We start from the raw sequence: 16,989 nt of genomic DNA, 5'->3' as shown, positions 1-16,989 counted from the left end.
TCCCTGTAGCTGTATATACCCAAAGGAAGATGGCTATGATCATTAGAAACTAATAATCTCTGCTAGGACATTACTGCAAAAAATTCTGGAGAATGCCTAAGCCCAAAGAGCCTTATCAATGACTTTCCACCTTAAGTGAGCCTTTCTAATTCTGACTATGAAGAGTTCCACTTGCTTAAATTACATCCTTCAAGCTTGCATGTTTTTGCAAGTTGGTGCACATTATTCCAGTACGTTCATACACTTTTCAGAGGTCTGAGCACATAATGACAATTCAGTGATAGTGCACTTTACATACACTGCAGGTAATACCTTTCACAAGAGACATTAAACTTTAAAACCTACTTTCCTTTTCTGGTGGATGCAAAAGATTCCACAACAGTACAAGTTGTGTAAGGGAGTCCAACATTTACTGTCATGGACAGCATTTACTTTTTCAAATAAAAATCACAAGTGAAAAAAAATTGAATATGATTTGCCTCATTGTTATTTACACTTTTGGGCAGACACTGGTTTTTGGATTTCCTGTGTTACAGGGACCCCACTTGAAAAGCATCTAACTGGATCAGATTTGCTTTGCAAAGTTCTCAATTTATAAAAACCACTATGTGAATACCTTATTTGGAAGACAAGAGAATAAGAAAATGTCATTGCTTAAGAAAATTTTATTTGAGGATATAATGTAATTATGGATTGGATATATTCAACCCATCTATCTGTATTACTTCAATATTGTATAGTTATCAATAATATACTTTTCAGTTATCGTATCCTAGAATCTCAAACAAAAAAATTCCTAAGTAAATAAAGCTTAAGCTTAACTGATAGTGATCAGTAATCAGCATTTTAAAAAAGTCTCAATAGGCCAGCAGAAACAGAGCTCCACAGATACAGAGGAAAAACTTCATACCTCGTACCTGTTCCCAAGTTGAGGAAATTAGCTAATTTTTAGCTAATCTTCCTTTCTACAAGTGAAGATTAGCTAAAAAGTTAGCTAATTTCCTCAAATGCTATAAATTCAAAGCTTATACATTGATTTGAAAATAGGAATCTCTGTGCTATGCTGGCTAGACTAAGGTAAAAGCAAGATATTTACATAGTGATTTCCTGTATCACGGCAGACTAGATTGGACAATGGTTCAAGTTACCATCATAATGAACTAAATAGTTTAATTTCAACGTTTTCTCTAGTCAATCATTGCTGCACCCTCACCACCCGTCGCATCAACAGAAATATGAAGGTCCTCTAACATCTCTGCTAGACTGATCCGGGGAGCACCATCATCATCAGTGTCACTTTCAACTGGAACTTTTGAGGAATCTGTGAATAAAAGTTATTTGTGTTTACTATAATCACATATATTAATGTAATTACTATTAATTGAAATTCAGTACAATCATGTTTCAAATGGAACAGTTTGAATACTGAAAAAATGTGATGGCAAATAAATTACAAGTATCAACAAGATCCTGGATCAAATGTGCTGACTCTAATTCCAAAACCTTTTATAAATACAGACCATCCCCAAGTTACAACTGGGTTCTGTTTTCACAAACATCCATAAGTCGATTAGGCCCGCAAGTCAGGAAACACACAAAATCACTTGATACGGGAACCATACCTCCACAATATTGTAATGAATGCTGTTGATGAGGGCCAATTAACATGAACATTTATTTATTGTCTTCCCCTGCCTAATTACATTGGTACAGAATCAAGATGTCCCAAGTTCAATGGCTAGTTTCGACAGGTTTGAAGTACCAGTGGATGTTACATTGTTTAATAGAGTTTCATTGCATCAGTAGAAGCGATTGCTTGTCAATTTCCAAAGCAATCTTCTTAAGTGAACCTGGCAAGCTGTGTTCTTAAGAAACAATGTGTCTGATTACTGCGGGGAGGTTACAAGTAAACAGGTTTTACTCCAAGACTGATTGTTGTTTGAATTTAATATTTATGGAAGCTTGTTTCTATATATGTATGTCCATAAATCAGGGATTTGCAGCCTGGTGAGGGCATGTATAATAGAAGCAAGGGGCTAGTTAGGCAAAGAGAAGGTCCCCAGGAAGTCTTTGTGTAGAGCCAGGGGATATGTATGGTGTTCTGATTGAATACTTCACATCAATATTCACCAGCGAGAATAGAGTTACAGGAGGTGTACAGTGATGGTCAGGAACATGTGTACATCAAGAAAGAGGAAGTGTTAGAAACATTGATACACAGTAATATGGACAAATTCCCAGGGCCAGATAAAAATCTATCCCAGGATGTTAAAGGAAGCAAGGGAAAATATTGCTGGAACTCTGACAGAGATTTTTGCATCACCTTTAGCCATGGGTGAGGTACCAGAAGACCGGAGGGTTGCTGATGTTCCCATATACAAGAAGGGTGGTAGGGATAAGCCAGCAAACTACAAGTTGGCGAGCCTTACATCAGTAGTAGGGAAACCAGTGGAAAAATTGCTTAGTGATAAGATTTGATCACTTGGAAAGGCAGACATTGATTAGGGAGAGTAGAATGGTTTTGTGCATGGCAAATCCTGCCTCATAAATCTGATTGACATTTTTTTTTAAGGTTTTTTTACTGAGAAAATTGATGAAGGCAAGGCAGTAGATGTAGTATACACGGACCCGCAAGGTCCCGCATGGTAGGGTGGTCCAGAAAGTTTGGGCACATGGAGTCCAAGGTGTTTTGGCAAACTGAATCCAAAATTGGCTTGGTGATAGGAGGCAGAGGGTAATGGTGGAAGATTGTTTTTTTTTGACTGGAATCCTGTACTCCAGTGGTGTACTGCAGGGTGTGGCCTTGGGACCTTTGTCATATATATATATCTATATATATATAAATGACTTGAAGATTGGATATAAAGATTGGTGGAGTTGTAGATAGTGAGGATGGTTGCCTATGGATACAGAGGGACTTCGATCAGCTGGAAAGTTGGGCAGATCAGTAGCTGATGGAATATAATCCAGGCAAGTGTGAGGTAACACATTTTGGGCCATCCAATACTGACTGGAAAAACAGCAGGGACTTTAGAAGCAATAAGTACAGAGGAACATTAATGCAAGTTCATACCTTCCTGAAAGTGTGACACAAGTGGATAAGGTAGTGAAGAAGACATTTAGCTTGTTTCCCTTCACCTGCAGAGGTATTGAGTATAAGAACTGGGATATCATGTTGCAGCTGTTCAAGACGTGGTTAGGGCACATTTGGAATATTGTGTGCAGTTCCAGCCGCCACACAATAGAAAGGATGTGGTAGCATTAGAAAGAGTGCAGAAGAAATTCACCAAGATGTCACCTGGAATGTAGGGCTTTAGTTACAAGGAGAGATTGGATAGACTGGGATTTTCCCCACTGAAGCGCAGGAGGCTGAGGGGTGACCTTACAGAGGTTTATAAAATTATGAGGGGCACAGAGAGGGTAGATAGTCCCAGTCTTTTTCCAAGGATAGGGGAATCTAAAAATTGAGGTCATGGGTTTAAGCTGAGAGGGGGAGAGTATTTGAAGACGATCTGAGGAGCAAGTTTTTCCACTAAGAGGGGGGAATATATGGAACAAGCTGCCAGAAGAGATGGTGGACACAGGTACATTCACAGCATTTAAAAAGCATTTGGACAGGTACATGGCTCGGAAAGGAATAGCAGGTTATGGGATAAATGCAGGAATATCAGATTAGCGTAGATAGACATCTTGGTCAGCATGAAGGAGTTGAGCCAAAGGGCTTGTTTCCATGCTCTAATACCTTGATCAACAGTGCTTCAACTAGTCAGATTTGGCTACAAGATTGAGAAGCAGAAGCAGCTGACCTGAGAGCCTCCACAATAATTACAGAGACCTGCAAATCTTAAAATCAAACACCTTTTTCAATGCACTGCATACTTGCAATCAATATTTCCATTTTTACATCCAAAAATGCCAAGCAATGGACAGCACTCCAATGCTATCTGGAGGGTTTTTAAAAAATTACTGCTTACATGCATACTAAGAAATGGGTCACAAAAGCAATCTGAATATTCAACCAGTTTTGCTTTCACAACGATACCATTCTGAATATATAGCAGGAATGAAAACAAATGTCAATAGACTGAGGAACATCCTTTACCACCCCTCCAACTCATGGCAAGCAGGTGCATGACATTGGCTAAGTACGATCTTGTACATTTGTAGAGAAGCATTGTAAAGACAAGTATGTGGATTGAATTTAGTCAAGAAAACAAATATGTATTTTGCCAGAAGACTAAGGGATCCACAACAGATTTCTGTCAAAGAATCCAGGGATGTATGGGGAAAGTAGTAAAGAAAATAATCTTCTCCCCCACAATGACATCATTGCTATTGTCTTCAAGTCACTTCAGGCGGCAACCTCAATGTGAAACTTACCCCGATAAATATTGACATTTTTTCTAATGATATCATCATCTTCAAGATCTTCAAGGAATTCTAAGTATTGTCTGGAATGTACAGAAATCTTTGTTATTTCATATTCATTTTGCGTATCAAGAATAATTTGAGTTTTTCCACTACAGCCTTCCCAACATTTTCAGCATATACTACTGACAGCTATTTCTTAGTACTCTTCAATAAAATTAAAAATCAGCTCATCTGTTTAGACCAAATCAAGTGTGTGACATTTAAGATGGTTGAGGAAAGATAAAATTAATACGTCCAAATGACAAGCAGTCTAACAGATGGATAGGATGTTAAATCAAAACGCCACACTAATAATACAGCAGTTATGAGCCCATCCCACCCTGGCAAATTCTGAAAATGAATTCCAGAAATCTGCTAATTTGGGACAATCCCAACACTGATAAAAAGCTACCTGATTTTGCTTTAAAAAAAACAATTAATTGCCTCTTCCTGGTCTACATTTGACTTCAGTAATTTATTATATTGTTGCATCACAGGAACAAGAGGCCATTCCATTGGAACTTGACAATCTGTGCATAAACTCTATTTCCTCATCTTTGCTCCGTAAATCTCAATACTCACCAAATATTTACCACTTAGTTTCAAACATTTCAACAGCTGAGTTAGTTACAAGCATTTTGGGAAGTTGTTCCAGAATTCATCGGTGTTTAATTGCTTCACAATCTCATTCCCAAATGGTTTAGCTATATTTTCAAGATCATGGCCTTTTGTCCTTGTTCTCTCCAGCAGAGGGAATAGTTTCTCTATATCTATTCTATCAATTGCTATTATTATTACACAACTATACAATCTCAAGTGAATTCGAAACAATATTACCCACCATAATTTCATTGAAGGCTTGATTTCAGTATATTACATCCGCATAACACCTCCACTTACATTTTCCAAATCCAGTAATCAAATTAAGAATCTGGTTAATGCACTAAATAACTTCATTTTTTAGTTCCAATTCCTTTGACATAAAAGTCAACATTATTATAGCTGTTTTTTTTTAAATATTGGTGCACTGTTTTTCCAATACCTTTGACTTCATACTAGTTCATTGTCTCTCACCTTTAATTGTCTGATTTATTTTCTTTCAAATCTAAAACAAATGTTCCCCAAATTAGACTACCCTCCCATAATTTTGCCTGCTGTCTGTCCACATCCCTCTTTAATTTTCTGTTCCCATCTATACAACTTCTTACCACATAATTTAGTAGCAGTTACAGTCTTGCAACAATATCTATTCCTTCAACCAAATCATTAACAAAAACACTGAAGTCAAACCTGCATTCCATTCAGATACCTGCAGAAGAGCACTTGATCTGGACAGTCAAAGAACATTATTTCCTCCTCTTAACTTCTACCTCTTCAAGTCTAAACAGTGTCAAAACATTAACTCCAATTGTGGGCTTATTTTTACTAAAAATTGCACGTTCTAAACAAATACATCTTTAGTCCACATAGATCACTTATATTGACACTCCCACATCAACCACTCCAGTGCACTAGGTCAGTCAGACATGACCTTCTTTAACAAATCCACACCAACACTCATCAGTTTCTACTAGTCCAAGTGCTGTTACTCTGTTCTTGGCAATAAATTCCAGTAACTTCAGATTGACATTGGTATTCATCTGAGTCAGTCCTCATTCCCTTAAGTAATGCAAGTGACATTTGCAATTTTCAATCCAACTATGCAGTTCTTAAGCTAGAGCTGTGGAAAACTACAACCAACACAATTGCAATATGCAAGTTTACAGAATGGTTATGGGAGGATATACTATCTGAAATATTATTACCCCAAATAACATTAAATATGATATATTTTTCAATTCCTTCCTTGATATGTCTTTTGGTTCCCTGTACAGTTGTAATTTTCTTCCCCCATTATTAAATAAGATGCATGCACGGATTTAATAAATCAAAGGGTTCAAATTCCTACAAGAAAAGCATTCCTTTACAATGTATTATGTTAATGTATTTATAACAAAGAAACAAGCTATTCCGCCTAACATTTTCATGTTTGTATTTCTGCAGTGAGGCTTCCCCAATCCTCCTTTGTCCAATCACATGAATATATCCTCTATGCAAATGTTGTTTAAAAATAGTCATTATGGGGCAATAATTCATGTATAACAACACTGCTTCCTTTCAGAGACAAAAAGATTACTGTGCTGTCCCTTGTCATCTACCAGCACATGATCAGCTGCCAATTCTAGCACTGTTTTTCCACCCTAATGACAATCTCTGAGCTCCCTATTATCAATTTATGCCAAGTGATTTTTTAAAATTGATTATCATGAAGACCAAATACATTTCCTTTAAACTCTGTTCAAAAATTCTCATCCCTTACAACTGATTCTATTTACCTCCTGGCCATTTGTCTCTGATACATGATGCTGTCTGACCCAGAGTTTCAAATGCTGTTATCTTGTTCATCATCAGGACTGCTTATTTCCATATTATTGCCTATTTTCTTCCCATTGCATTGCTCCCTCACTGAAACCTCATTTCAATGCTTTGGTAATCTCCAACTTGATCCTCTTGTAAGCCTCCCATTTTTCAAGTTCCTTTGAATCTTACGAAACTCAACCAACAAACTCAAATACTTTCATTCCAACTCAATGCCTGCTAATACAACTCCTCAGACCTTTCTAACCTATAGCAGCTTCTTGTCTGCTGAGACAGCTCCAAATATCTGTTACCATGAGATTTGAGGGGAAATAGTAGACTAGACTATACTTTTCATCATCTGTTCCCATGTCGTCATGATCTTTATCCAGTTCTTTAAGTTTCCAGTTCCTACGATGCTGCCGTCTGGCTCGATCGTAGCTCTTTTTAATTAAAACCTAAAGGAAAAGTACTTATTGATAAGTAAACATAAATACTTGATAAGTTATAATATCTTCAAGTTAATGCAGTTAAAATCAGTCCATGCAAGATCATCCTAAAGTGCAATATTTTCCAATTTGTTCCAAGTTTGTTAAGAATGATATTTTACAAGTTTAATTTTTTGCATTTAACAATCATCATCATTACAGTTAGACCATCCACAGCTCAATGTTTTACAAGGTGGTGGAAAATAATGGATGTAAAGTGGGAAGGATGAAGAAAAGTGAGGAATTGTGTTAAAAACCAGTCATATAGAGCTTCTTGAAACAAGACATAGCAAAGGAATTCACAAGTGCAAATTGTACAGTTTAGCATGGATTTGTTCAAAAAATGAACATGGTACACTGGACTGTGGGTGAAATATACATTAAGGCTGGGCATTATAAATAAGCATGTCATTTTGCAGCTAGAATACAGTAGACAAAAAGCAATTTACAGTACTTATGTAAAGAAAAAAATTAAATCAATTACATTTATAGTGCTTCAGGATTATCTGTATGAATGATAAAAATACTAAAATAGAAAACTCTGCAATCTCAAAGAAGTATCAGCAGTAATACTGTAGGAGCACCAATTCCCTTTCAAATCATACACCATCAGGATCCACAAATGAACAATCTGCTAGAGGAACTCAGAGGGTCGAACAGCATCTTGGAGGGGAAAGAGGAATTATCAACATTTGGGGTCGAAACCCTGCAATTCCTCCACCCCCCTCACCAGATACAACTCGATACACTGAGTTCCTCCATTAGATTGTTCCTCCAGATTCCAGCATCTGCAGTCTCGTGTCACCATCAGGATCCAGTCCATATCTTCAATGCCCTGTAATTATCTGCTGCCAATAATGCTGGAGCACAAGGACTGAAGCAAAAGAAAGCCACTAACTCCCATCTTGGGAATAGGCTGCGAAATGTGGCTATGCCCATGCCTCCCATATGCAAACAAGAAATTAGATTCTTTTAAAATGACTCAAGCCTCATTTCTTTATATCTTTATAAGGTGCATGGAAAAAAGAAATGATTGAATTAGGCAAACTCTTTTATATCAATCTGCTACCAAATGGTGAACTTTTAAGCATGATCCCCAATCTGTTTCATTTATGAATAGAACAACTTAACAAGTATTATCTATTACAAAATGGTGTTTTGGTTCAGTGTTGTAAGAAACATCAAATTCATTCTTCAGAAGATAATTAACAAAATATTTCTATCCTTATTATACAAGAATGTTTCTTACCACATCAGGAACTCGTTGAGGATTCATTTTATTCACGTATTCATCATTGAGATTTGAATTAACCAGATCAAACCTAAAATTAAAAGCAATGTTTTTTTTATTCAAATAGATGCTCAACATGCACACGCACAAACAAGTCACTCCTCATTACAAGAGCCTTCTCATTAAGAACATAATACCATGCAAATTTTGAAAAATGAACATGAAATGAGTAGCTTATGAACATAAACAAGATTCACAAGCAAAATATGCTTCAAACTCTACCATCCAGAAGACACTTCACATCTTAAGCCATAATGCTTTATAGTTAACCATCTTTATATAGGAAATTACTAACCCCAACACCAGGTCACCATGATTAAGCAAATGCCCCAAATGAGTACGACAATAATACTGTTGATTGGTGTTCATTTCAGATGTTTTTTGCACCCAGACCTCAGCCAACGTATGCTAGAATAAAAACATGAAAAAGAACATTGGAATAAAATCACAACAGTATGAAAAAAAGACATATTTTGACAAACATTTTTGCAGTTTATGTTAGTCCTATGGAAACAATTAAATGATACAATTAATTGCATTTTAGCAAGAGTATCTTTTAACATTTATGATTCCTAAAGTTTCCAGAAATCAGCCCTACAAGTTGTCTGCATCTGCAAATGTACACATTTAGTAAGTTATCAAAAAGTAGCTGAACCAATTTATCCAAATACATATAACTGTTTTAAATATGGGTCTTAAAAAATGGAATTCTTATAGTTGATTTCTTATTACACAAAGATTTCTGTGGAACCAGTTAAGTACTAATTTATTTGAAATTTTTGTTGGCAGCTTGGTATAAAGTAGCAACAACAACCGCAACAACACCTAAAATGTAGCAAAATGTCTCAATGCACCTCACATCATAGAAACAATCTAACAAATTGAACAGAGACACATAAAGGATTATTGGGTCAGACGATCAAAAGCTTGATCAAAGAATCAAGTTTTAAGAATATCTTAAAAGAGATTAACAATATACTGAGGTGGAAAAGTTAAGAAAGTAATTCCAGAGTTTATAGCTATGTCTTTCTTACTACTTGGGTGAACAGAATTTGGCAGGAAACGGGACAGAGGCAACAATCTTGGCTGATGAAATTTATGAAGGTTAGAATATGCATTACATTATAAAAATTTGTGAAAATGCATCTTCATAATGTTAGATAATTCATGTGTCTCATATCTAGGAAACTAAAGTTCTATTTACTTCCAGTAAATAGAATGCAATTTTATTTTTACATACAGCACAGTTGTGGAATTGGTGAATAAACCATCACTAGGATAGAACAGATGTATTCATTGTCCAATAGAGGCAAATAAACAGAATCAGTATTGACATTTAGTTATGGGATACAACATTCAAGACATCCAGACTAGGTAAGAGAATAATAAAAAAGACAAAAATAAAAATAAGAACAAATGAAACAGAGTGCAGTGTTTCTCTCTATGCTGACTCTGGCCTGCATCAACCATCATCTGCCCACTAATCCTACATTAATCCCTTTTTTTTATTTTCCCCTCATTCTCATCAACTCCTCCCAGAATCTACCACTCACCTACATACTAGGGGGAATTTTAAAAAGCCAATTAACCAACCAATCTGCATGTCTTTGGGAAGTGGTAGGAAGCTGGAATACCCAGAGGAAACCCATATGGTCACAGGGAGAACATGCAAACTTCACAAAGATGGCACCTAAGGTCAAGATTGAACGCAGGTCTCTGGCGCTGTGAAGCAGTGGCTCTACTAGCTGCACCACTGAGCATACATCACCTTCTTTGTCCTTAGTGGATTCCATCCTGCCTCTTACTACCCGTTTACTATGTAATTGGCAGGAGATAATTTTTGGGATTCCCTTTTCTGTTGAATGGCATTCTGTTCTCATTTTTTTCTCTTTGCCAGTGTTACTTTGCACTTCACCTCCCCTCTCAAAGATCATCTGTCTACTTACCCTGGTGGATATTGTGCCTGTACCAGGAAGCTTCTTGCTGTCTCCAATTATTTCAATATCTATTACAATAAATTCCTCCAGCTGCCCAGGTTGATACAGGCTGTAAAAAGGGTAGCGCCAATAAGTGGAACCATCAACTTCTGCAACTATAAGTAATTAAAAAGTAAATTAGAATACAAATAAACCTGGGTTGTCATAGAGTACACTGTTAACGTGACCAAAGGATTAAGTCAACAAATTGGGAGAGTGAAAGATACTTAGGTAATACTACCTTACCCAGTCAGAGTTTACAATTGTTTTCTAGCCACTATTTACAATTACTGCAGTTACTTTAATCTGAATTTATCTGATTACTGCAAAAGAATGGAAACATTCTAATCTGATCTAGACTACTTTTTGAAACCACTGCTTTCATTAATTGGCAGTTTTCCAATGCATGGTCTTCCACACATTATAACTGCAATGTTGTGCTTCATCAGTTTATTCACTGGAAAATTATGTTACTTTTCCATGAAATTAAAAACTGAAATATATATGCTTTCAAGCTTCAGCCTCTGTATGTGAAATTCAGAACACTTCTGTTGGATTACAGCCTTAAAGTTAGCTCTGTCGAATTCTTGGATGATAGATATTACCAATGAACATTGGGATGCATATGTGATCAAATCTAAAGTATTGCCATCTGTGAAATCCTAGGCTATGCATCTTGATCTTAATATCCAAAATCTTTGTTAAACAGTAAGATCAGTAAGTGAGTCACGCCATAGAGTAAAATAATGTCAACAGCAAAAACAGTCATCCAGTGTCAGCATATATCTGTAGTACCGGCACATCTATATGTGAAATGGTAAATGCCTATTTGATTCTCTAAACCTGTCATATTGATGCCAGGTGAAAAGTTTTTGGTAACATTGACCAGAGAGCATCCTGGTGCTCTGCAGGTCCAATTATTTCTAATAACATTCATCAGATATGGCAAACAGCAGACAGCCTTTGCATCAGGACGCCCTAAATCTTGCATTATAACACCAAAGAGCATCCACATATTACATCCCTACACACCTTCAAAAGCCAATCACTTTATAATCAAGTCAGGCGACAAACAATTCTGCTTCAGATATATTACAGTGTCTCCTTCTTTGTGCTATGGCCAAGGTGATGGGTTTAGCCTTCCCACCACCTTGGCCATAGCACAAGGAAGCAATGCAGTTGCTAATAACTGAACTAGTTGATTCTTTATCATGGGCACATGGGAAAAAAAACATGCACACTATCCCTCCTTTTGAAAAAGCAATCTGGTTTCTACAAACCATTAAATTTTAGTTGTACTTCCACGCACAGCCACAAGATGCCCTCTAACAAGAAACATCAATCTGCAGATATGAAAATTTGTAGCACATCATCAGTGATGCAAAATAACTAAAATGGCCTCTCTGCAAACTGCTAAAATTTAAAGACTAGCTTCATTTTCAAGAATCACCTCTCGAGTTCCAAATAGATTTTGTTACTCTCCTGTTTGTAACTATCTGCTTTCAAAATCTGGACGAGCGTGCAGGAAATCTTCCCACTTATCCTGCAACAATAAACCAAAGCTAGGTTAGTTTACTTTAACACACTCCCCGCCAAGAAAACTCGTCCATCAGCTGAGCAAGTACACTGCCCTTGCTTGATTTTCCTTAAACTGGTCTCTTCTGATATTGTCATGTATTGCCACCCTTGCTGTCCAGTTTCCTACTCTCCTATACTCCCAAATTTTTCTCCTATGTGGGAGCAACTATTATCATTCTGACAGATTTATAACTGTAGTTAATTTTAGTTCTTTAAATACAATGTAATGAGTGATCAATTAGTGATGAATAAGCATCTAAGCTAAAATGCTATACTTCCATCAAAGTGCTTTAGACATGATTGGCATCTGCCCCGTTTTGTCCTTTCTTCCTCCCTCTTATTGCCTGAACTCATCCAACTTCCCATGTTGTACAACTCCATCCAAGTGACATATTTGTCTAGAAAACCTGTGCATCATGTCAATTCAATTGTGATCAACCAACAACTTATATCAAATTCAGTTTTAGCATCACAATAAATTAATCAGTATTAGTATCCACTTAAAGGATACTACCACTGATTAATTTACTGTGATGCTAAAAATGTAGAAGCAAACACCATCAAACTATCCTCCAACTCAATCCCTGTTGACAGTATATATTGATAAGCACAAAATTATTGCCCAATAACATAAGTGCCAAAACACTAGAGAGGGTACAGAGGAGATTTATCAAGATGACATCTGGAGTGACTATTTCAGTATGACAAAAGATTGGCTAGGCTGGCTTTATTTTCTTTAGCTGAGAGGAGAGATAATTGAGGTACACAAAATAATGAGAGGCCTGGATAAAATGATTAGGAAAACAGTTATTTCCCTTAGCGGAGAGGGCCATTAAAGTAATTGGTAGGACAAGGATCACAGAAGAGTTGAGGAACTTCTATTATATCCAAAAGACAAAGGGATCAAGAATTTGTGGCCAAAAGAAAATGGCAGAAACAGAAACTCTCATTACATTCAAAATATGTACTTGGATAAACACCCAACATACTGCAAACATCAAGGCTTTAGGCCAAGAGTAACGAAGTGGGATTAGGCTGGAGTTATCTTCCAGCTGGACAAATGTTCCCTTCCTGTGCTATAAATTTCTAGAATTCAATTAAAAATATGAAGCAAAAGTGCTGCAGAAACTCACTCTGCAAGCTGGTAGGATCAATGAGGTGCACAGCACTAGTCACACGAACACAAACACATATCTGACTCATGTTTCCAAGGCTCTGTGCTACTCGTGGTGGCAAGCATACCAAATTGTCCTGTAAAAGAAGGAAATAAAGTGGGCTACAGACCACAGCAAAGACTTTGTTGTAAAATAATCTTTACTTTTTCTTTAAAGTTCAAGTTTGAGCCAGTGTTATCGGAAATATCTTCTACTTTATGGCCAATAACATGTACCTGTTTTTTTTAAATGTACGGCATTATGATCAATCAAGTTCCATTTTCTTTACCTTCTTTTCAAGATTTTATTTTAAATCTTGGTGGCCACATTATTGAACAGCAGATACGACTATAGAACCATACTTTTAATTACTAAGTGCAGTATAATCAGTGCATATGTAGAATTGATAATAATAGAAATCAACAATGTAACCATGAAAATGTTTACCCTAGACTGCATGCAGATCTAGAAAAGACATATTATACAATTCTTTTATTCTATTTCTGAAATATTACACAAATAAATATTAGAATTTCAAGAACAGTTCTATAACATTACTATCACCTAGACTTAAATGCCACTATAGGATTAAGTGATATCCAGAGATAAACCACTAATCAAATAAAACCTAAGGGCTTGTTTTCAGAATCCAAAAAGATAGGTTAACATGTGCATGGACTTCTTGTTCTATTATTTCTCTTCCAGTGTCACAAGTTTAAAATTCAATTTTTCATGTTACTTTTCTATGAGTGTAGTAACTTTACAGAAATCAAAGAATGTTCTACAGTAGCAAAGTTTTTTTGGAAATCATTACAACGATGTGTCCATATTCTGGAAGATTAAATCAATGCCTTAAATCACAATGGTCAGGACCTCAATCAATGTACCATCCTGTCCTCCCTCTCTCCAGCACCAATGCCAACACCATGCTTAGATGCCGTGTCACCCACAGAATGGATCATTCTGAAGGCCTCCAATTTGCAGCCCTTCCATGGGGTGGACAGGCCATAAGCAGCAATCAAGCCTCAAGCAACAGAACCCAAAGTCCAGACAACTGTTGACAGGTCGCTACTGTCAAAGGCTTCTGTCACGGTTATATATACCTCCAAAATTCAGGGATATTTGATTCAGTTGAAATGGTTTAAAAATTAAAAAGCAAAAATCAAAAACTAATTTAAAAAGTTGTTAAAAATAGACTGTAGCACCAATATAATGAAACAAAGAAAAATGAAAGAACTTTGTTAAACTTTTTAACAAAGATCATTGCTACTTAAATAGCAGCTTTGGCTGGCTGCAAAGATGCAATGTGCACCTAGCTCCTCAAATTGGCTTGTTACAGAGTCGCCAATGGACTCCAGCAGCTAATCTCTGGTGCTTCTTGTACTTCAACACATCATTGTACAGATGCAGATGTTGTAGGTGTGCTGAACAATGGAAGAAAAGTGGATAGCAGTTGAAGCACAACCCAGCCCAATAATTTCATACTTATGACACGTGGAAACTGCTTTTAAGCGAATATTATTTCCTACCTTACAGACTGGAACAATTTCCACAGAGAAAGTACTTTTGTAATTGTAGCTATTACTGTGGACATCATGGGAGATTAGACGCTGGGATGCCTTATACCTTCAAAAACATAAAACATATTTGTTTTGGAATACATAAAAAGCCCAAATGTATTTTCTGGAAATACTTAACACTAATATCTTGAAATAAATTGGAAACGTAAAAATATACATTATATACTCTCACAAAAAATGATCAGCATATAAGGAAATCCTTTGACTTACTAACTTGAAAGAGGCAAAACAGGTTTAATTTTAGAAATCCCTCAGGGAAAAGAGTGGAGTCAGCGGCTAAGGAATAGAATTTGCAAGGATGAATAAGGACAATGACTTTGGATTTCTTAATATTTCATTGAAGAGAAATTACATAATTAATTGGCAAAGGCAAACCTAGCTCAGTTGAACCTTCAAGATCCTCAATAACATACGAAGACCATGCCAAGTCTGTGAGAACTGTCCCAAGGACTAACCAAACAATAATTATTAACCAGCATAACATCAGACCCTAGTGTTATGTTCTGTCAAAAAGCCATGACCTTGGTAGTCTGTAACATTGACCCTAGAACAAATGAACTCTCAAGATAACAGGTTCAACAACATAACAAATTAACTTGTTGGTAATTTCCACCTACTGTCCTCCTTGGAACAGATGAAAGGTAATCTTGGAAGAAACAGCATGAGCAAAAATAATGTGTTATGGGTGAGGAGGGTAATTAACAATCATGTTCAAGAATGGTTCAATAGCACTGTTGCTGATCAAGTTAGTTACTTCTGAAAATTCCAGAGTGGATCTGTGGCGACTGATAGAGAATCAATACAAGAGGAAAAGTACTCTTCATATCCATATACCCATTTCAGATGCATATGTTCAAAGAGTACTGGTGGGAGAAATCACTGTACATTCTTATCGAAATAAAGACTCATTTTTCACATTGAGAACACCCTCTATCATGCAGGCATGGCAGACCATTGTGCCAAATGGCATAGACTCAAATTTGCATATCAATGAGCTACTGTGATCCCTCGGCAGAAGGACGGTATTCCACTGTAACCTGTAATCTCAAATCCCTAACATTTAACATCTTGCCAAGATACAGTCAATAAGGGTTGAACACCATACCAATGACACCTAAAAATTGGGTGTCAACTTGGCAAACTACAACATGAATGCCAAACAGAAGCAGCATGCTGTGAATAGAAATAACAAATGCACAACTAACAGATCAAAGCTTTACAATCCTGCCAAATCCAGTTGTGAATGGTGATGGACAATTAGGAAACTACTGGAAGGAAGGAGCTTCACGACAATTCTACCTTCAATGATCAGAGCCCAGCTCACGAGTGCCAAATATGAGGCTAAAGACATCTTCAGTCAGAATTCTAAACATTGATTCTCCTGAAATCGCTATTGATACTAAGCTATTTATTACATGCATTCCATAAACAGTCATTTTATTTCTGCATATCTTATATTGATTACAAAATAATTTATTAAATTTAATAACTTTCCAGCCTTAAAGAAATCTTCTGTTGTACAGTTACTATAAACGTAACAAAATAATAGCACGAAAGCATTAAAATGCACAAGCATAAACTACTGTAATTCAAAGCAAATTCACAAGCATTTGGTTCCACGGATGCCAAAATTTATGGAGTGCACAAAAACACTACATTCTGACAATAAAGTTTGCAGCCCTGTATCATCCATAACAATAAATAAATCAGGAAAGCAAGATGCACCATACCATCGTATAACTTGATGTGAGACTTTAGTTCACAAAAAATCAAAAGAGACATTTTTCATGCGTTACATTTCAAACTAAATATTTTGCTGAGAAATGCAATTAGACATTAATTAATTATGTCAATTTCTAGTCAAGATTAGAAAACACAGGGAGATTGAACAGCAATGATCATTAAAACACAATGCAAAACTGAAAATGAACAATGAGGGTTGCAACTCCAGATGCAAATTAAAATTGTATTACAGGAAATCAGATGAATAAGCAAGGCCAGTAAAGTATGGCATTCAAACAATGCAACTTGCTTCAACAACAACAAGCAAGTTATGAAAATCAATAAATACAGTAATGGAGCAACATACAGGTGGAATAAAAAAAACACAACATA

General features: G+C 36.3%; 1 protein-coding gene across 2 annotated transcripts in view; it reads right to left on the bottom strand.

The window, feature by feature from the left end:
* Nucleotides 1-650: 650 nt before the first annotated feature.
* Nucleotides 651-16,989, bottom strand: part of nmd3 (NMD3 ribosome export adaptor) — a 31,496-nt gene continuing 15,157 nt past the window's right edge. For both annotated transcript variants that reach the window (XM_052017240.1, XM_052017241.1), the window contains exons 9-16: nucleotides 14,824-14,920; nucleotides 13,274-13,391; nucleotides 10,533-10,678; nucleotides 8,882-8,994; nucleotides 8,545-8,617; nucleotides 7,159-7,265; nucleotides 4,381-4,451; nucleotides 651-1,321 (exon numbers count right to left, since the gene is read on the bottom strand). In XM_052017240.1, coding sequence (XP_051873200.1) covers nucleotides 1,188-1,321; nucleotides 4,381-4,451; nucleotides 7,159-7,265; nucleotides 8,545-8,617; nucleotides 8,882-8,994; nucleotides 10,533-10,678; nucleotides 13,274-13,391; nucleotides 14,824-14,920 — 859 coding nt within the window. In that variant the 3' untranslated portion in view covers nucleotides 651-1,187. The remainder of the gene's footprint in view (nucleotides 1,322-4,380; nucleotides 4,452-7,158; nucleotides 7,266-8,544; nucleotides 8,618-8,881; nucleotides 8,995-10,532; nucleotides 10,679-13,273; nucleotides 13,392-14,823; nucleotides 14,921-16,989) is intronic.

The sequence above is a fragment of the Pristis pectinata genome, chromosome 6 (genome assembly GCF_009764475.1).
Source record: "Pristis pectinata isolate sPriPec2 chromosome 6, sPriPec2.1.pri, whole genome shotgun sequence".
Taxonomy (NCBI): Eukaryota; Metazoa; Chordata; class Chondrichthyes; order Rhinopristiformes; family Pristidae; genus Pristis; species Pristis pectinata.
Note: the sequence above shows the minus strand (reverse complement) of the source record. Positions and strands in the feature narration are given on the sequence as shown.